The 21,260-nt window shown below is 41.3% G+C and overlaps 2 protein-coding genes and 1 long non-coding RNA gene across 3 annotated transcripts; all 3 read left to right on the top strand.

Moving 5' to 3' along the window:
• The first annotated feature begins 7,738 nt into the window (after positions 1–7,738).
• Positions 7,739–11,491, top strand: LOC112569098 (40S ribosomal protein S19-like). Its single transcript, XM_025246782.1, has 6 exons — positions 7,739–7,827; positions 8,303–8,370; positions 8,704–8,804; positions 9,163–9,231; positions 10,597–10,714; positions 11,350–11,491. The coding sequence occupies exons 2-6, from the start codon at positions 8,303–8,305 to the stop codon at positions 11,447–11,449; spliced, it is 456 nt and encodes a 151-aa protein (XP_025102567.1). The 5' UTR covers positions 7,739–7,827; the 3' UTR covers positions 11,450–11,491.
• A 2,211-nt stretch (positions 11,492–13,702) lies between these two features.
• LOC112569102 lies at positions 13,703–15,722 on the top strand. Its single transcript, XR_003100300.1, has 3 exons — positions 13,703–13,814; positions 14,655–14,783; positions 15,120–15,722. It is a non-coding gene; the product is annotated as an uncharacterized LOC112569102 (long non-coding RNA).
• Positions 15,723–17,362: 1,640 nt separating this feature from the next.
• LOC112569094 (arylsulfatase J-like) lies at positions 17,363–20,304 on the top strand. The gene is made up of 3 exons (XM_025246772.1): positions 17,363–18,647; positions 19,528–19,724; positions 19,925–20,304. The coding sequence occupies exons 1-3, from the start codon at positions 17,686–17,688 to the stop codon at positions 20,185–20,187; spliced, it is 1,422 nt and encodes a 473-aa protein (XP_025102557.1). The 5' UTR covers positions 17,363–17,685; the 3' UTR covers positions 20,188–20,304.
• Positions 20,305–21,260: the final 956 nt, after the last annotated feature.

The following is a 21,260-nucleotide window of genomic DNA, read 5'->3' as shown; positions in this document are numbered from 1 at the left end:
TCCTGTGTCTCACTAAAGAGATCGGTTTGATGATGAACAATGTTCTGTCAAAGGTCGATGCGCTTTCACTCGTTCCTCCGCCTCCGAGTGTTTTTGAGTGCTTAACTTTTTCTACATTATTATCACACTATGAGATCCACCATGCCCCGCCCCAACAACCACCACATGCAGCATCATCATCACACCAAATCATCATCTCTGGTACCGGAACTATAGAGCGTGGTGGCGAACGGTTACGCTGTTAGCGCCTGTACAATACAGTGAAGGTTGGCTCCCTGAGTCATTTCTCGTCTAGCAGCTGTTCTTTTCTCTGCCGTGGCAATCTGTTCAAGGGCTGCTGCTTGCGTATAAAAGCATTAGCTGCTGACACGGCGTAAAACACAAATTCCCCACCGGAACTCTAGTGCCACAGAGTGACAGTTTCTCGCGTCCTCGGACATTCACACTTGATGAACAGTCAACGAGTAAACGAGAGTCGTAAGCATGTGTGTCTGTGCGTGCGTGCATGTGTTTAGGGGCCATAGAGCTAAATTATTGTTTTGTTTTTGCAGATAGCTAGATAGTTGCTGGATGTTTGGAGTCGGGTTCGAGTAATAAGTATTGATATTACTTTGAGGATCAACGATTTGGGTCGACTATAAAAAAAAAAAAAAAACTGAGTGAACTTGTTTGTGGAGTACTTTAAGAGTGATGACATCTTTCTGTACAATGAAGCACTTTAAGTCTACGATAGTCCTACGTTGTGAGAAGAAACTTGTCTGGGGTCTGGGTGTTGAACTAGGTTGTGAAACTGGGTTATGACAGAACAGAGATACAAAAGAGGCAAGCAGCAGATATGATTACCACAGTTTTTCATGCAGTAACTATCACAATACAAACATTACATGTCGTTTCTGACTTTTCATCAGTGTTTTTACATAGCAAAACATTCGTGTATAAAGATGTCCTTTGTGGAGAGGGGGAGATGGAGAAAAATAAAAGAAGAAAGCACAAAAAGAATTTCATAGAGTAGAGAGATGTTAAAAGACACGGACAAAGAAGAGAAAAATATTTATTCTACGGAATGTTCATCTTGAAGAGACTCATTAAACTATACAGCGCAATCGATGTCGCGAACTCAATTCCAGTGGTTGACCGAATATAAACAACTTTCTTGCGTCAAAATATTGCCAAGGACAACAGCACTAAGATTAAAATCACATGAGCATTCAAGACTGGTGAAAAATCTACATAGAGCTGAAATACATAGAGATTATTTTAACATTTAATGGCAATAGACCGTCTCCTGAAACTGTTTGAACTAGTCCGAATGTGCATTTAAATTTTTCAGCATCATCAAAGAAGAGAGCGAACATGCACAAAGGTCGCTTGGAAAACATGGACAACCCGCCCTCTCTCGTTTTACAGAACAAAAAAATGAGTCTTGAACCAGGTCGTCGACGTGTTTTCGGAATCAAGGACCGAGATGGCCTCAATTCTGCGCTTCCTGTCTACAGCAGCAACAGCTCCCGACTATTTGACAAGGATGTGCGGCTTGATCTTTGCTCCCCACGCGCCGAGCGGAAGTGCACAGTGCGCATGACAGTTGCGTAAAAGCGAGTCACGATTAACAACAAGGACAGGTGTTCCACAGTTGAAACTGGAGGACACTTTGAAATTATTGTGAGATACCGGGTGGAAAGAAAAATGAATGAATAGCGATGAATGAGTTGTGAGTTAAACACTTTTGATTTTAAACTAACGCCATGATCATATTTTTCACAGGTTGACTGGTTGACAGCAAATTTACATACAATTTAAATATTTCAGAAATACACGAATAAAGCGTCTTATCCAGAGACTGAAAAGAAAAAAATATCATTATTAACATTACATCGAGTTGTTTGGGTTTGTCAAAGATGTAAGAACTGAATCCTGAACGATTGATGTTTGAGATATATTTGCTCTCAAACCGATGGTATCTACGGTGGGAAGGAAAAAGAAACGGATAACTCGTTTCATTGTTACAAAGATCATACTTCGCTGAATACGGCTTTTGTTGAGTGAGTGATGAATAATGATGCTCAAAGGAGAAGAGAACGGAAGTCCCATTAGGAGTTGATACATTATGCCTTTAACCAGCTGCCCTGCATGGAAACTAACTGAAAGATGTAGGCAGGAGGTGAAGTAATCGAACAGACACCACACCTACACACAACGCACACACGACGCGACGCATGCACGCACGCACGCAGGCAAGGCACTGCAGACGCGCGCTCGTAAGCATCACACTTTTTATTCTCATTCTGCTGTAAAACAACGTTTGTGTCACGGAGGACGATTTGATCAAGTGCAGTCACATAAAAGCTTGAAAAAAAATGTCTGCCATGGTTATAATTCTACAATCAAATAATGTGTTCAAGTCTGATGGAGATGCCTGATGCTCGCCAGGATGGGTTGTGTGGAAGCATCTTATCTGCACGTTAATGCGTCATTAAGCTCATGGTACTTTCATTCAAAACACGGAAATTAAAACTTCACGGAAGGTGAACATCGATGATTGCGATGTCTCATTACATTTCTTGTCTTTCTGTTCTCTCTGCTGCCGTTTCACTCTCTCATTTTCACTTGTTCTGCTTTTTCCTTTCATTGCGCTTTTTCCTTTTTGTAACTTACCTCATTTAGCTTGATTTATTCATCCACCTGTTTGTTCACTAATAGTCACCAACTCGCATATCAAGATGATACACCGATATCTATTTTCCCTCACTTACTTTATTTTTGGTTTTAACCGATTCCACAGACAAGGAGAAGAAAGAAAAAAAAACACACACGCGCAATACACATCGAAATTCTATAGTTATTTAAATTTTCAGATATATTTTATGAAGTACTCAATGATGATGATGATCATGATGATGATGATGCCATATTATATCGACTATCCTACAATTTTAGTATTATCCTCTCAGCAATATGAGCAATATGAACAGTAGAAGCTGTACGACCCAAATAAACACAATAAAACCTCAGATCCATGGAAAACGAGGACACATTTGGTGATTTGCTAGCAGTCTACCCACTTACCTACCCAGCTACCCAGTCTGCTAACCTACTATTAACCAGACCACGGGGTTCTTCTGACTTCATAAGAAAATTAAAATAGAAACTCTCCGGGGACTGCCATCCAGCCCGAGCAGAGATGCGAAAGCTGGGTGTGGCTGATTTCTGCGCCTTATTAAAATTTTGAAAAAAAGTAGATAACTGAAATTATTGATTGAGCCTCAGCAAGCAAAACTCGAAGCGCTCTAGACCGTTAGTTCTGCTCTTGCTGGAAGGCAGCCACAACAGCACTGACCGCTGCTTCAACACAGCAATATGGCGAGTCGGGCAAGGTTCAACATCTGTACATGCGGCTCGAATGTTCTCGAAAACCACTTTACACACTGAGAACATACAGTACTTACATCATAACTGGGTTTTTTTTAATAAAAAAAAAATTTAAATCATCACGCCTGGATGCATGTCTCTGAAAGTGTCGGCTTGCACAAACTAGAGATGATGAGTTGTTGTTTATTTATTTTTTTAAGAGTATGGGTCTTTTGTGTCTTGCTTTTTTTTTTCCTGAAAAAAAGGTTGTCACAGTTTTCTTTGAATCGAAATCTGGAACCTTCTCTTACTCCTCTGTATGTGTGCGTGCCAGGCGGAGAAAACACTAAACTTGTTTATGCTTGCGCGAGGGAGAAGACTCTGACTGAACGATATGATTTATCTCGCGAGAAAGAGAGAGAGGGAGAGAAGAAGATGAAGAGAGGGACAAGGAAAGCATAAATGTCACGTGATTGACGTCGTCTGCCCACAGAATGATTAGTGTCGAACTTCCTTTCAGAGGTTTCAGGAACAGACTCCCTTTGGCGCATCCTTTGCTCCAAAGAAAAAAAAAAAGAAAAAAAAAGTAAGGAGTAAGGGCAAGCCAAACTGTCAGCACTCTCACTCCCCGTCTGTCCCGCTCCTCCATATCTGACGAGCCTCACGCGAAAGCCGATCGATCCTAAGGTGACGCCTCTAGATCGTGACCCAGTGAGGTCGGGAGGGTTACACGACAGCCCAGTCGACCTGTCTCTGGCTTCCACCCCCGACTCGTGGCAGACCTGTCGCTTCATTAGGAGCCACCATCGAGGGTGTTTTTCTAAGAACCGTCGACGGCGAGTACAGAACAGAATTCTCCACACACACACACAAACACGCACACTTGTGCAGACTTTGAAAGATTGATGAAAGTCGTCGGAAAAGGGAATTCCGGAGATAAGGGGAGTTGGAAGAGGAAGGAGAGTTGGAGAGGGGAAGTGGAAGGAGACAGGGGTGGGTGGAGTGGGGGGAGGGACACAAGAGGTGGGTTGTTGATTACAGATGGAATTCCGATCAATGAAGGACGTGGAAGGAGAATCGGCTAGTCTGTGGTACCAGGGTAAATGACAAATGGTGCAGGATGCACCCGGAAGTAGAGAAGAAAGAAATGGAGAGGGAGGTGTGAACTGTTTGCTTACCGCTGTTGCTGTTGATGTTGGTGTTGTAGTAGCCGTCGTCCCCTTGTCCAGGCTCAGGCGATGGACAGTACTCCACAGGCCAGACGACACAGCAGCACATATGTCCCGCGACACCGCCAGCACCCGGCAGGGCCTTCATACTGACACGACGCCAGGAATCTGCTCCGTCCACTAACACCACCACCACGACACCACAACAGGCGCGTACACTCCACCACCACCACCAACACCGCCGCTTGCTGCTTTTTGCTTTTTGTTGCTTGCAGCTGTTCGCCGCTGCTGCTGCAACGACTACACGACCAGCACCACCACCACCGCCGCTGTTGCTGCTGCTGTTGGTGCCGCCGCCTCGACAACGCTGCACATTTCACTCGGCCATCCATCTGTTTCGCGGACCGACGACGGTGACCACACTCGACACCACCGGCAACACCACTACCACTTGCAGAGACTGTCCTCCTTCCCCCACCACCCTTTTCTCCGTCACCCGTCCTCTCACGCGCAGGCGTGTGTACACGTGCGTGCGTGTGTCTGTGCGTGCGTGCGTGCGGTCGATCGGTCAGTGCGCGTAGAGCGGTGTGCATGCACGTGTGTGTGCGCGGCAGTGCAGGAGGAGGTGGCTGGGCGGGAGGGGAGTGATCTCTCTTGCTCTTGCAGCAGCAGCAGCCTGTAGGTACTGTGACGCACCACAAGACCCGCACCGTGTCACTCACTCTCCTGGAAATGTCGATGTTTCTCCTGTCGCCCACCAGATGGACACTTCCTCTGTCTCGCCGTGCAGCTCGTCAACAGCATGGACACCACCAGGGCACCGGCAACGGATTCCACGGTCTCGCCTTACATGACGATAATTATTTTTCTTTCGATTGCGTTCTCCGCGCTCGGCGGGTCCTGCTCGCCCGCGCGCCGGCGGCAGATTGGATAATGAAGCAGGCTAGCAAGAGTCGCTTCCCTTTGACCACCGCAAATGGCGGCCGCCGTGGCTAGCAGACGAAATCTTGCAGGCGTCTGTTCGAATCGCAATGCTGTCTAAAATAGTTCGTGTAAGGACGGGTGGCAGCATAGAATCTGGATGTTTTTCTTGTTTGTAAGCTTGGAGGATAATTACTTGGTGGCGTTGTGGTTCATCGATTCGTCTGGAGCTGGAGTGATGCAGTATCGCTGGCTGACTCCCACTCCGGTCTAAGACTGATCGATGGATAGCACGACAGCACGCGCACAATTTGTGTGGTCTTAGTCTGTAACCAGGGTGGTACTTTCACCACCATACTCCACTTGCATTTACGTGTGCACTGGCCTGCTGACTGCTCCAGTGCAAAGCCATGGTGTACCGCGACTGGCGCTGACCTTTGCTGACACGCTGACAGACCCACGACCTTGACCCCGCCATCTCGCCCAGCGAAGAACAAGAAGAAAATGATGTGTAAATATCTTTCTTCGTCGCCATCTTGGCGATTGAAGATGGTTGGGGCTTACGTGTTCATATAATTAAAAGATGCATGCTGCTACAACAGAATTCATGTCTTTTATCAACACATTTGCACCCATTGGCTTAATTTTTTTTAGGTACAAGGACAGATCTTTCAATTCTTCTTTTGCTCAAGGTACATGTATGCAACATATGTTGAATATAATCTCAACTCGCCTTTCTCTCATCAACTCCGCTTCTCGCCATAAACATCTTTCTCCAAAGTTACCCTAGTTACCCCAGTTTATAAAGCACCCCTTCCTTACGCCAAACATATGTGCTAAACGGATGCTGATGAGATAATTATAATTATTATATTGCCTATCTATGTACAGGACCGTCGTCTTCACGGATGTTCACATATCCCACCCACCATGCACACACACAAAAACATCTGTTGACACTCATTACCTGAAAATCTATCCATACCCACATCCATAACATTCAACACCATTAAAAAATGTCCGTTTCAGCAACGTTCAAAAGACAAACACTGACTGGTCTAAAACTGACTCTCACGAATATATATATATCTCCCTTAGAGGGTGAAAGAATAATAAAGAATCTTGGATCTTGTCATTTTACTCAATGAGCATTATATATGTTAACTTCTCAGTCCTCTTCTCCATCATTAGATAACTAATCCTCACATCCACTGAGTAGCTTCTTGTAAATATGTGTTACATTGTAGAAATCTAGGAATACCCCAAAATAAAATCGAGGTATTCTGATCTCGGGGAAGCAGAGTGGTTACAGACTAGCGGTTCTCGCAGTATCTGATTTGATACTTATGGGACAAAGCACTTACATTTCCTTTTCCACCTAGGCACAGATTAGTCGACTGTTTATATTATGTAACCTTTACTTTTTTTTACTGCAGCACCTTTGCAATTTTGATTTTTTTTTTTCTCTTTTTTTTTTTCTAAATCGGTAAACAACAACGTGTCACATAAATGGGACGTGGTCTTGATTGCTTCAAGTGTGGACATGAAAGACTTCTTTTTATGTTTGTAAGTTATAAAATGATGTTATTCTGTCCAGCTCAAATTAATGATTCTTTCAACAATAGTAAGCATTATTACATTATTCGTGCGTGTGAAAGCTCGATGTCGCTTTAGCAAGGGAGTTAAACATTCGTACTACAGAAAGGAAGAATACAGGGTACTGCCCCATTATAGAAAGATGACGAGAGAAGAATGGCTTGTTCAGGATGCTATATGATCCGTTCAAAATAGTATAGCATTAAACATGCTTATTTATTTTATTTTTTTTTTATAAAAGTAACACATTACGAGATGCTATTATTTCGATACATTAAATTTCATTTTATAAACTTATTTTTGCAATGTCCACAGTCGACAACGAGATCGGTCATTTCATTATTAACTTTAAATTATTATGCTCTTGTGTCTCCAGTTTATTTGCAAGTAGACATGCTTCATACATTGCTTGATGAAATACTCCTTTTATTTCTCTTTGGGCTTTAGACCACCATAAAGATTTACTTCATACACAATAGAAGCAAGTCAACGTGGTTTAAAAAAAGGGGCCGGTGTATTTTTTTTAAAACTGAAATTGTTACATTTACTTTAAAACTAATATATTCAAGAATTTTTTATGATTTAAAATCGTGTAATTTTATTAATTCAACAGAAATAAAGGATTGTTGGTAAATTAATAATGCAGTTAATGATTTGTCGTGTTAAATAATTACCATTTACCTCCCTTACATTTTTAGTTCAAAACAAGGGAGATCATTTTGTTACTTGCAGTGTCGTCCCCTAGCAGGCGAGGTGGCGCTTTCTTTCTCGTCGGCCATCATCATACAAGAAGGTATGCACGTGGGTTTAAGGTTGAACATTTTATTGATATCTCTGTACATTCGCAATTTTGTACAACCTACAGTTGTAACGATTTAAAGATTAAAGTGTGGATTTTTAGAAAAAAGTTATTTATTCACAGGCATTACACATTTTCTACTAATAAAATACCCAGTAGCATGTGTTGCTGGCAGCCATTTTCAGTTGGCTTTTCCTAGTTTTCGAATCTGATATTTCACACTTATGACATTTCGTCACATAATTAAGAATAATTTGTAATTGTTAGTAATTTTTGTGCGCACTGATCCGATATTAAATAAGGAAGAGCAGCTGATCTTTTCAGTGGAAGTGTCGGAAAGATGCGGTAGTTTTAATTTAGGGTTTTCCGATCTGATTCAGCATGTACCGAATATTAAAGTGCATTATACCATTTCCTTACTATTCAGATTTCAGAATAAAATTTTCTTAATTTTAATGTAATTTTGCAGATGGGTATCTCTGTAAAGGACGTTAACCAGCATGACTTTACCAAGGCTCTTGCTGCCTTCTTGAAGAAGTGAGTTCTATTCGATATATTTATTTCTATACTACGGGGCAACAGCAGTAAAATTGATTAGCATTGTTTCGTATTATGTTTGATTGTGATCTTTTATGTTGACTATTGTTCTAGTGCTTCAAATTCTTAAATTGACTCTCTTAACGAAATAATGTTTAAATTAATAAAGAAAGCTACTCAATACCCAGCCGGTCTGTAAACAGGACCATCAATTCAATTCTGCATGATAAAGGTTAAATCCTGACTTATAGTCATGAACATTTATGGCTTAACCACATTTGTATAAGATTTCAATTCACCATCAGCATTTGCAAGTTCCACTTTGTTTTTCAGGTCAGGAAAACTGAAGGTGCCTGAATGGGCTGATATAGTCAAACTGGGCAGATTTAACGAGCTTGCGCCATATGATGAGGACTGGTACTATACCAGAGCTGGTAATTTGTTATATATTTTTTGGGTTAGGGATTTGATTTAATAAGTGTCCTCACCTGTCAACAGCACTTTGCACAAAGATTTCTGTTCATAATTCACTGTCGTTATTGCATTATGCCAAGCTGATATGAAGCATTGGGAATCTGGAAAAGCCAAATATATCTGAATAGTTCAGCCTGGGCGAAAGCTCAAATCATGTACATAGTGTGAGATTAAGAAAGGCTAGGATCAATAAAATGTTTTTGGTGTGTTCTTCGCTGGTCTGATGTGACATTCATTTGGACTCATGAAAGTATGCCAGTCATTGTTAAAAATTTAATGCTTAGAAACTTTGTGACATCTGACTTTTTTTTTTTGCAGCCTCAGTTGCTCGACACTTGTACATACGCTGTCCAGCTGGTGTTGGAGCATTCACAAAAATTTACGGCTGTATGTATACTTTCGGGGTTTTTTAAATAGCACGCTTAGTTAATTTTATACTATGGTAATGTATGGATTGGTTGCTTGTAAATTGTCAACTTTCTGACATTTGCCCTCAAACCATCCCCCTTTTTGTGTGTCGGCGAAACCACTCTCTTGTGTTCCAGTTCAATGCAGCAGGAATTTTTTCTTTGTTGTTCGGTGTCACAGGATGCGGTGGATAAGACAAGCCTATGCCATATATTTTTTTTATCTTTAGGGTCAAAGTAAATGCTGTTTTAAGGATTTCTGTTCATACAGTATCCCCCAATAATCCTGCATAAAATGGCATTAAAAAATGTATTACCTATTAACAACCATTATAGTTCTCAGTTCAGCTTGCCAATGCTTATAAATTGCTGGTGGAAGTGAAGCTTTGCCAAGATCTCTTTTGCATCACTTTGTTTTCCTGGTCTTTAGCCATATTTTAGGTCTGCATCTTTTCAAAACTGTGCCTTTGACAGTATTTCCACATTATAAAGGTTATTTTCTCTCTGAAATTAAGAAGGGGAAAAAGTCCACTAATTATGAAATTATCGATTTGTTGATATGACGTGTGCATGGTTTAGAATGACAACCATGTTAGTAATTGAGGCTTAAACGTGAACGATCTTTATTACCAGCTCATGCAGTTCAGTAGGTTTGTCATAAAGTTATGTAAAATCAAAACATATAGTTATTGTATTTAAGCCACATAATTTCATCGTCAATTTAAAGATTATATCGACCTTGGTATAAAAGAAATCACTATTTGAACCGCCTCTAATCTCAGAGTGAATGGCACTTTTCAGTTTGTCCTTGATGTCGTGTTATTGAACTATTCAATGGCTTTCATTAACTGTTACTTGATATTTATGTGCTGTGTCTCTTTATTTATACTGGTTTCTTGTGAAGTAATTTTAGTGGCTTTTAAAAATTTTGATGCATTTTTAAGCCTGGTGTGGCTTTTGCTTAAGGGTAGTGAAGTGCTCTTCAAGACAGCTTGACTTGATTGGCCACTTGGTTTTGCTTGTGTGTCCCAAGGAAAGTTCTCCTGATCCAATCAGAAAGTTTGTTTCTGTTCTCAGGTCTCCTTCAAATTCGGATTTATTCTGAGCTATTTTTCTCTTAATAAAATAAGTGGCTCATCTAGTGATTTCCCAGAGGAAAGCTTTGTTGGTGACAGGCTAGGAAACTGTTGCTAACAATTTTTAAAATGTTTAAGCCATTACATTTGCTCCTGTGATGGAGGTAGGTTTTTGGCAATGTTTTTGATGAAAGCAGGTAGCCTATGTAGTTTGTTGTGTTCAAGAAATGCTTTATACTTTATGTTTACAAAGTGCTACACTTTTTCAGCAAAGCAAAGGAATGGCACAACTCCAAGCCACAATTGCCGGGGTTCACGGTCAGTTGCTCGCAAAATCCTTCAGTCCCTAGAAGGTCTGAAGATGGTAGAAAAGGACCCCAACACAGGGTGAGGAATTAGACAACTTATTTTGATATATTCACTTCTCTTTTTGGCTGTGCAGATCTTCCAGTATAGCATCAGTATGACATCTGTGCTATTGTTACACCACCATATCAAGAAGCACATTTTCAACTCATTTAGACAAAAACACTTTAGTGTGTCACATCACATTGCTTTTTAGATGTCACATTACATTGCTTTTTTTTAAACAGTTTTTAGTGTGAGTGCTGGCTTGAAAAATAGTTTTGGTGTGGCCTGCTCTAATTTGATATAAGGTCTTTTGATGAAAATGAGATTTTTGATACTAAAAATTCTTATGTCGTGAAATCGACTAATTTCTATTTAGCGGGGTTATGATAGCAAAGCTTATAGTCATTTAAAGCATCAGTAAACATGCTGATTTTAAAGTCGGCCATTTGAATTCAACAATTCTGCCAATAAAGTAGGGTTTAGACACATTGAGCTACCGATTTCTGAACAGAGCTAACCGTGAGTTTTCCTTAAGATGTACATTTAGGTGTTGGAAAAGTTGGCTTATCATTTGGTTTAAAGTTGTTTTTTAATTTTGAGATACTTTCATACATATTCCTGTTTGCAGCTTTCTTGAAGTCATCCAAATGTCTTTTTTTCTGTTGTTTCAGAGGACGACGTCTGACACCACAGGGACGTCGTGACCTGGATCGTATTGCATCTCAGATCGGGTCTCGTGCTGCCACAAGCAAAAAACCTGTCGCTGTTTGAAACTGGACATTAAGTGACTACAAATAAAGCCTGCGAATTGAATGTTGTTTTTTTTTCTCTCTTTTTTAAGTTGCTTAAGGGTTGTCTGATTGTGTTATGCCTGAAGAATTGACCACTTGTGGCAGCGCCATAGAATGTTGGTTGAAAAATGCCTTTGTAGGGTTTCTCACAAATTTATTCTACTTTTAGCTTAGTTTGTCAAGGTGGTGGATTGGGGATCAAATAGTGTTGTATCGTCTAAATATCACTACAAATAGGGTGAACTTCATATGCTCATGGGTTTCAACTTTATAGGCCATGATTGTATTGCCTTCATGAGGTTTAAAAAAGTACAGTGTACATAGCAATGAGTTCCACATGACAAATATAAAGCTATGTTGCATGAGATTCAGTGTAGTTATCTTAGAAATGATGTCCCAATCTATTCCTGCATGCTTAGTGCTGGACTATATCTGTTTCAAAATTACCAACTAGGAAGTGTGGAATCTTATATAGACAATAAGGAGAGCCTCAAGTGTGGGCAGAAAACACCGGCTGGCTCTGAAAAAAGTAGTGGTTGCATAAAGTAATACCTGTTAAAATATTTACACCTATTAAAATACACAAAGACAAACATTGATATCCGTTTTAAAAAAGACACTTTGCAAGTAATCATTTTGTTGCTAGGCTAAGATGCTTATGGAACCCAACTGTTGAGAAAAGCTGTAACAGATTTTTTTGCACAAAATATACAAAAAGAAAATAGTCTATGAGAGAAAATGAATATTTTAAAAAAGTAACGGTCAACATCCATTACATGAAGCTTTGCCAGTACAGTGGTGTGACAGACTCCATATCCCAGTTGATTTTGGAAGGGAGAGTGCTTAAACCTTGTGATTTCTGATTGCTTACCCTAGTCCAATGTTACACTTCTGTTAAAAATAGATCATTCACGAGCCTCTTAGCCTACTTTAATTACTCTAGATTCACTAGAAGGTTTACTAGATTTCTAATATAACCTATTAGACTGTCGTTTTTGGTTTTGAGAGCACAATTCCATGTCAAATTGAGTACCCGGCAGCTATCTCGCGAGACCTAGTTTAAATAGTCAGCTCAAGGGAAGTAATTCATGGTAGTACAATACCTGAAGAATCCAACAGTTTCTTCCCTTATTTATCGCACACCGCTGTGTTAAGTGACACTACCTAGTTTACATTAAAGTGCAAACAAGTTCCTGTGGTTGTGAAGAGGTTAATTTCTGCAGAAGCAATACCTAAATAGTACTTTTATTATTGTGAATAATGTTTAAACAATACTAAAACAGGTTATGTAAACCTTTAGATTATCATTTTTCTTGAGGTGTGCAATCAACTAAGCACATAAATTCCTTTCTGAATACCAGTGATGTATGAAGATGCTCTGCTTTGGGGGTTGGGGTAAACTCCTGACAATAAACAACATATACATTCTCGCCTCGGCATCTTTTTTGAGGGCCAGCTGCCTCCCTTTCCCCTTTTTCTTGGTTCCTTCGCGGCTACGCCACCGAACACAACCAATTAAGGTTTGTATTCTACAATCCATAGTTAATGCCACCTTGATTAGGAATACTGACAAAGCATTGCACAGTAGAATTTGCAGTTTGTCTCAGAGGTGGTGATAAGGGCGCTTGACACAGAGTGATATAGTCATATGCGCCTTAAACACGTTTCCTTGCTGTCATCAAGATGTAAACTTAAGTACCAGTACTTCTTAGCCTTTGGTGGTCATTTGATCTGCACTGTATGGTGAAGGCACTAGACAGACAGGTCTGTCTTATTCTCCCACACACGCACGCACTCATTAATATCTGATTGTTCCTTGTCAGTTTGTAATTTTTGTAAGGAAGCGCAGAACAATTTTTGACACTGATGGGATAAACCAGGGGTGGGGAACTTTTCTTCTGCCAAGGGACATTTTAATATTGATAACATCTTTCACGGATTGTACAAAATTAGAAACTTAAAAATTATCCCAGTGTATTTAATAAAGCCCTAATTTAGCCACAGTGTGTTAACTCTCCAAGGATGTTTGGTACTGACTGTACTCACCGCAACAAGGGTGGAAAGGCTGCAGACACAGTTCATTACTTCTTTCTCTCTCTTTTTAGCTTGTATGTGTCTCACCATTTAGTCCTTGCCAATTTTCTTTGCCTCCAGCGAAACCTGATCGCTATATGCATTTAAACTGTTGTTGACAGCTTGTTTTATTGTGCAGATGATGTACAGAACATTAATGAAATTTGTCTTTATGAGCATGGGTAGACCATGCCAAGACTGTCATTTCGTCCCAGATGTTGAGGCACACGACACAGGCAACCAGCGAGAAAAATACAAGTCTGTGCTATCAGGTACTTGTCTGTATCCTGTCTATCCCATAATAGACGGTACTTGAGTGTCCCTCAAAATTTACCTTATTAATAATGATTCATTTAATATAAATTTAACGTTTCCAATCAAATCTTTGTGCTCATTTTTTAAAAGGAACTCAACCACTTCCTGCTTTGTTTGGTCAAAGTTATTAATTATATTGGCGCAGCAAGCTTCCTAAGGTCTACCCATCAGGAACAGAAACGGGAACCAGGAATAGAATAGGTTAGGAGACACCCTTAGTCATTTTTTAAAAATAAAAATATGAACAATAAAATGTTTTTACTACATTTTAATAATGCAGGACGTTGGATTGATAGGAACAATTTTTTTCAGTCTTTAATATCAGAACAAAAGTGTCATGTCACTAAGTGTAGCTGCAGCTCTGAAATGAGCAATATTCTGATGTTTGACAAGCGGATGCAATAAAAAGAACATTGCTTCACGTGTGACATACCGTTTCTGCGCCTAACTTTATAAACTACTCGATCCACAGAGCATGTCAGCAGCGAGTTTTCCTTTCATTATCCGAAACAATGCTCCATTTTATTACAAAAGTACCATACTTCACATACAGCTGCTTTCACAAATACTGTCTCTTTGCCAATAACAACATTGGGAACTGTTGCCAATAAATCTGATGGCAAGCTCAAATCGAGTTTTGTGAAGACAGTCCGCACGTCAATAATGTACACACTAATGAGAAATGTAGATATTTGAAAAAAAATGGACAACAAAACTATGTATATTACTGTTTACTTTATGCCGTTATTGTACAAAGCAAAAGAGTGTAATTAAAACGAGAGGAACACGTGTCGCAGTAAATGACGGCTGAGGTGACAAGCGACCTGAATCCTTCTAAAATCGTCAGTGGAAGAAACACAAGATGGAAACTAGAGTCTGCATCGTTATTGCGCTCCTTGGTGTCATCATGGTAAAGTTTAATCATGGTAAGCGTTGCATTAAGCAAAAAATATATATATCTAATCCTTCAGTTTTAAACTACGCTATATGTCGCAATGTTTATTTTTTCGGACATTTTCGTTCCATTGCTCACGAGTCAAACCGCGACAGTAATCACTGTCCCTGTGTAAGCCTAGATAATACTTTATTTCAACTCATAAATATTAATTTTAAATTAAATTAATATCAGTTAAGAAAAGATAGCTAAGCATTACAATAGTATTTCAATGTTTGTAGATAAATTGTTAGCAGATCACGTGCATACTAGTGGGTAGGTGGTTGGAGGTGATGGCAACGATGACAACGACGATGATCTCTTGCAGCGACCAATGAGGCTCCAAACATGTTAATCTCAGAGAAGCAGAAGCCTTTCGACCAACAGCTTCTTTCGAAGGAAGAATCAGGTGAGATGTCGGGTAGGGAGAGACGCCACGACGGGGTGTCTGTGAGAAACACCCGAGGCATTGGGGGACGTTGGAGGGGAGACTACGACTCGGACTACTTCTTACCCTACTGAGTGGACAGGCAGTCCGTCATCCTGTGGTGACCACATCGATGGTGACTAAACATAATGCCAGTCGTTTATTATAGGAAGACAACCCTTTCAAATTGGTTATTAATGATTCATTTTTTTTTACTGAATTATGAAAATATACTTGCCATTTGATAGACTACTCAAAGACAAAGCGAAGTTCTAATAAAGTTTGTTTGCCTGTCAGTGCTGGGATTTGTGTGTGTACGTGTGTGTTTTCATGGGCCAAGTGTTATATATTTTTATGTGATTTCATCGGATATAAAAGAACTGCGCTTTACATAACATGTGGCCAGTTAAGATGTTCAAAATGAATAGTTGAAACAGACGAACGGACAACAAAAAAAAAAAACCAAACAAAAAAACAACAAATCAACTACTTTGTTCAACTGCCTTTCAGACACACAAAGCCAGAGGCGGCGTTAGGAACCGTTAGGAACACGCGTGGCCTGGGGCCGACCATCCGCGCGGGGCCTGGGTAATGGAGTACGTGTATCAACATCCCTATTGATGTGATGCCGGAAGCACTGATTTATATACAGTTAGATAGGTTGGATTAATTTCGCGAAATAACGAATGAATATAGTGTTTTAATTGTTCGTAACCGTTTATGACAGAAGCGGTTTTTTCTTAAAGCGAAATAATATGGTGACGATAACTTAATAAACTGCTTGTTATTATTGTCGGGTTTAACGTGAAGACATGGGTTCAATAATTTGCTTAATTAGAACTTAGAAGTGTTTTCTGAACGTCATTTTTTTTGTCACAACTTGTTTACCACAGCTACATGTAGCAATAAGTCATACAGATGACCTCGGGGCTAAAGCGCGGGGCCCCTTCCAGAGCGGGGCCTGGGGCGGCCGCCCCATTTGCCACCCCCTAACGCCGCCGCTGCACAAAGCACTGTAATGTTTAGTCAGAAATGGCGAGATCTCTGTGCCATGAAGAGTGTGCAAGCATCTGTGATGAGTTTATGCTCACTGTACTTGGGGTGCTCACTTTCTTTCCGATTCTGAGACGATGATCCTAACCACGCTGTCAACATCTTGGAACTCTTCCCGGTAAGGGGAAAAAAAAAAAAAAACTCAGTGCAAGGGAAGTAACTCTCACCTTGTAGCAGACGACAATAGATTGAGCTACGATGTCAGACACTACACTTACCCAATTTTGTATCTGTTCTTCGCCCAAATTTGAAGGGTCCCCTGGGACCCCATTGACGAAAATTGAAGGGGTCCTCCGAACTTTTAATGCGTACTGTACGCAATTTTTTGCGTAAACAGAAGCCCTGATGTTATGTTTACATTTCACAGATGCGTGATAAATATTATGCAATTTCAATTTATATTTCCGATTATAAACAATGTAACTACATAATTTCAAATATTTTATTTAAAAAAGATAAAGAATTGAAAAATTTATTGAACGTAATAGTTTTTAAAACTTTATTTATTTCATAAATAAAAAAAATTCACACTGGCAAATGATAACTGTTTCCTACCTTCCGACAGTCATTCTCCCAAACTGAAATGTCCTGTAACTACACGACAAGGTTGAGACTGAATTTAACTTAATGGTCTTAAGGCTATAATTTTCCAGGCCATATCTTCTTATCCTTAATTTAGTCCACTAGAAGTACTGCTGGAGGACGAAAGGAGGAAATTGTTCTAATGAACTGTATGACTCATCTAATTTGTTTATCATAGTATGTGTATTGTCAGTACATATCGAAATGTACACGAGAAGTTCAGTCATCGGTCTTCGATCGATACACCCGTGTGGCTCCATCGTCCTCATCTTACAGGAGATGACATGAATAGAACCACATCTACATGCCAAACAAATCTGTTGAGAGCTCAGTTGACAAACTTGAGTACCTTGATTGGATACAACCAGGACGAGAAAAGGAAGTATGGGAAGATGGAGTAACATGAACAGGTGTGAGCTGGGAGGGCAGAGGCTTGAACGTGGGAATTATTAGTCTTAATACTAGCAACAGATTATTTTAATTTGATTTTTTCTATTAAAAAAATGAAACTGCTGAACCGAGCAAAGATCTCGGGTGTACAAACAACTCAACACTAGAGATTGACCATGCGACAGCTAGTGGCATTTCACCTACAAACAGTGACCCGGCTTTGGTAAGACCTCAGACAAATAAGACGACCCCTGCCACAGTTTCCTGGATGAGGTCATGGAAAGGAGTACTTAAGTGGAGGGCAGGGGGTCCTATTTATTTAGTTGTAGCGTTTAACAACTTCTGTAACAGTCCCTACTGTCACCCACAGAAAACACAGGTAAGTCCTACTGTATAGGGTACAAGCATATTCTCGCTCCAAGGAACATCTAGTGGGACTAGAATGCTACTGCCTGCACTTGTCATCTTGGCATTTACATCGTCGTTGACAGCCTCACCTCCCAACATCTTGTTCATCGTCGCTGACGACATGGGGTGGGCTGACGTTCAGTGGAGAGACTCCTCCATGTACACCCCGAACCTGCAGCAACTGAAGGCAGAGGGGGTGGAGCTGACCAATGCATATGCACAACCGTCCTGCACACCTTCCAGAGCTGCTTTCCTCACTGGTATCTACCCGTTTCGCATGGGTATCCAAAATTCTGTGTTTGAAGAACTCGAAAACATTTCCGTGCCGTTAGACAAGAGGATGTTGCCGCAGAGTCTGAAGGAGCTCGGTTACAACACTCACATGGTGGGCAAGTGGCACCTGGGCTTCTGTCGCTGGGACATGACACCCACACGACGAGGGTTCGACTCCTTCTATGGCATGTACAACGGCAAAGCCGACTACTTCACCCACACTGGACACTGGGACGGCTACGACCTGGTCTTCAACGACAGACCGGTGTGGTCCGCCAATGGCACCTACTCCACACACCTGTTCACACAGAGAACCATCGACATCCTCAGGACCCACAAGCGATCACAGCCTCTCTTCATCTACCTGTCCTATCAGGCCGTGCATGGCCCACTTGAAGTGCCTGAGCACTACGTCAACAAATTCTGCGCGAACGTCACTGCGTCTGAAGACCGGAAGTTGCGTTGTGGGATGGGAGCAGCCATGGACGAGGGCATCGGTAACATCACGCGCGTGCTGGAAGAGCTGGGCTACATGGACAACCTGCTCATCGTCTTCACCTCGGACAACGGCGGGCCTGTGAACACTGGCTCCAGCAACTGGCCGCTGAGAAGGGCCAAGTTGACTCTGTGGGAAGGAGGAACCAAAGTCACAAGTTTCCTACACAGCAAGACTCTTCTGAATGGCAAGACATCCTACAGTGGTCTTGTCCATGCTGTCGACTGGTAAGTGGAGCAGCAAAAACACATTTGTATATTTTTTTCTATACGTTTAAGACCTATGTCTGATAGCTTTTTCCCATTATCTTCCTACTTTTTCCCTACAGTGATGTCCTTTGTGTTGAGTTGTTTGTCAGCTGTGAACAATAAGTTAAAAGGTGCCAGATGACATTACAAGATTTGCTTACAGAAATAAGTTGAAATGATCATAAAATATGAGCAGCAGGCTGCAGAATCCGTTTAGAGCAGGGATGCACAACCTACGGCCTGCGGGCCATATCGGCCCGCGACGCGGTGCCATCCGGCCCGCGAAACTTTTGCCCACAGTGCAGGAAATCGGCATGTTAGTAATAAAAGAAGACCTTAAAAAAACGAAAAAAAGGAAGAAGAAGTATTTATCCCCACGTAGGGGCTTCTCTCAATCTTTTTTTCGATAGACAAACATTTCGATTCAGTGCTCCGACTTGGTGTCTCTACGATGAGGCCGGACATTCAGAAGTTGGTTTCGGGAAAACAACTTCAAATATCCCACTAATTACTACATAATTAATGGTAAGTACAACTTGTTTCTTATAAAAAAATGGTATCTGCTCTATTTTTTTTTTCCTTTTTGTATTTTTGCGGCGAAGTGGCCCACGACACGCCTGTCCGAAATGGATATGGCCCGCGACACGGCTGTCCGAAATGGATATGGCCCGCGACACGGCTGTCCGAAATGGATATGGCCCGCAGGCCGAAAAAGGTTGGGCATCACTGGTTTAGAGGAACAAATTCGGACTTCCGTTCCTTACGGTAGTTGCTAATGTTTTAAAAGAAGAAATAAAAGGGGGGAAGGGATTTAATTACCACCTCATCCTGATGGTCAATAACCTGGGTACAAACACAGGTACCCGACTCTTTTGCGGCTGGCGGGTGCAAAGGGGAACATTCCGAATATAGATGGCCTTGACATTTGGGACAGCATCTCCACCAATGGAGTCAGCCCACGACAGGAGTTTGTCTACGACATCAACGATGACAAACAGCGTGCTGCTCTCCGTTACAAAAATTACAAGATGACGTGGAACAAACCAGGCCACCCAGGTATTGATTACTCTCTCTGTATTTCTGTGTGTTTGTGTGCGTGTGTGTGTGTGTATGTGAGAGAAAGAGAGAAAGAATTCAGGTAACGAAGATGTCTGAATCTATGTGTTCTTCCCTTTTCTTTTCCCTCTTCTTTCCTCCTAATTGTAGCTATTTGTTTCGTTGGCCTGACATTTTTGTATGCATGACGTGTGCTTAAGATGGCTGGTACAACCCTCCACCTGGGGTGGCCCAGCCTCCGGAGTGGAACTACACCAAGGAGTACATGCTGTTCGATCTTGACACTGACCCCACGGAGACGACGGACATCAGCTCGCGGCGGCACGTGAAGAAGGTCTACAAGCACATGAAGAGCAAGCTGGACAAGCTCAGACTCACCATGCCTCCACAGCTGCACCTACCCAAGCTCAAAGAGGGAAATCCAACAAACTGGGGCGGGGCCTGGACACCCGGATGGTGCTGACCATGAGGACTTCCGGCAGTCCCGCGCCTGCGCACGAGCAGCGACGAGGAAACGGCGGAGAGGCACGTGAATGGAACTTGATAGATTACCGAAAAAATTAAAGTTCCACTGAAATGATTTGGCTTCTCAGTGCTGTGATTATGCACACGTGTGTGTGTGGGGGTGTGTGGGTGGGTGTGCGTGTGTGAGTGGTTTTTTTTTTCATGGGCCAAGTGTAACATATTTTTATAAGCGATTTCATAGGATGTAAAAAAATCTGCGCTTTACATAACATGTGGCTGGTTAAGATGCTCAGAGTGAATAGTTGAAACAGACGGACGGACAGGAAGACTGATTTTTACTTGAAAATGCACAGAAATTTAGTTGTTACTAATCAGAATCGTTCTAAGCAATTTTAAAAACTTCTTCCTATGAATTCTTTGTTCACGAGATGTGAACGAGCCACTACCATTTCAATCAAAAACTTTTTTTAAATCCATCTCCCCACCCCACCCACCCCAAAAAAAAATCTCCTAAATTTGCTGAGGACAGTAGAAAATTTATTTAAAAGAAGCAATTATAGAGTAGCTAAAATAATATAATTAGTATACTCTTTAAGTTTCTTTCCTAACTCGACAGGTTGCCGCTAATGTTCGGCAGTTGGACTCTCTTCTTCTCCCTAGTTCTCTTCCTGTTTCTCTGTCTTTCGCGCTCACAGAGGTTCTTTACTGTCAGTTGGAATTTAACTTGATGGTTTTAAGGCTATAATTTTCCAGGCCATATCTTCTTATCCTTAATTTAGTCCACTAGAAGTACAGCTGGAGGACGAAAGGAGGAAATTGTTCTAAGGAACTGTATGACTCATCTAATTTGTTTATCATAGTAAGTGTATTGTCAGTACATATCGAAATGTACACGAGAAGTTCAGTCATCGGTCTTCGATCGATACACCCGTGTGGCTCCATCGTCCTCATCTTACAGGAGATGACATGAATAGAACCACATCTACATGCCAAACAATTCGGTTGAGAGCTCAGTTGACAATCTTGAGTACCTTGATTGGATACAAACAGGACGAGAAAAGGAAGTATGGG

This window comes from Pomacea canaliculata, linkage group LG7, assembly GCF_003073045.1.
Source record: "Pomacea canaliculata isolate SZHN2017 linkage group LG7, ASM307304v1, whole genome shotgun sequence".
NCBI lineage: Eukaryota > Metazoa > Mollusca > Gastropoda > Architaenioglossa > Ampullariidae > Pomacea > Pomacea canaliculata.
Note: the sequence above shows the minus strand (reverse complement) of the source record. Positions and strands in the feature narration are given on the sequence as shown.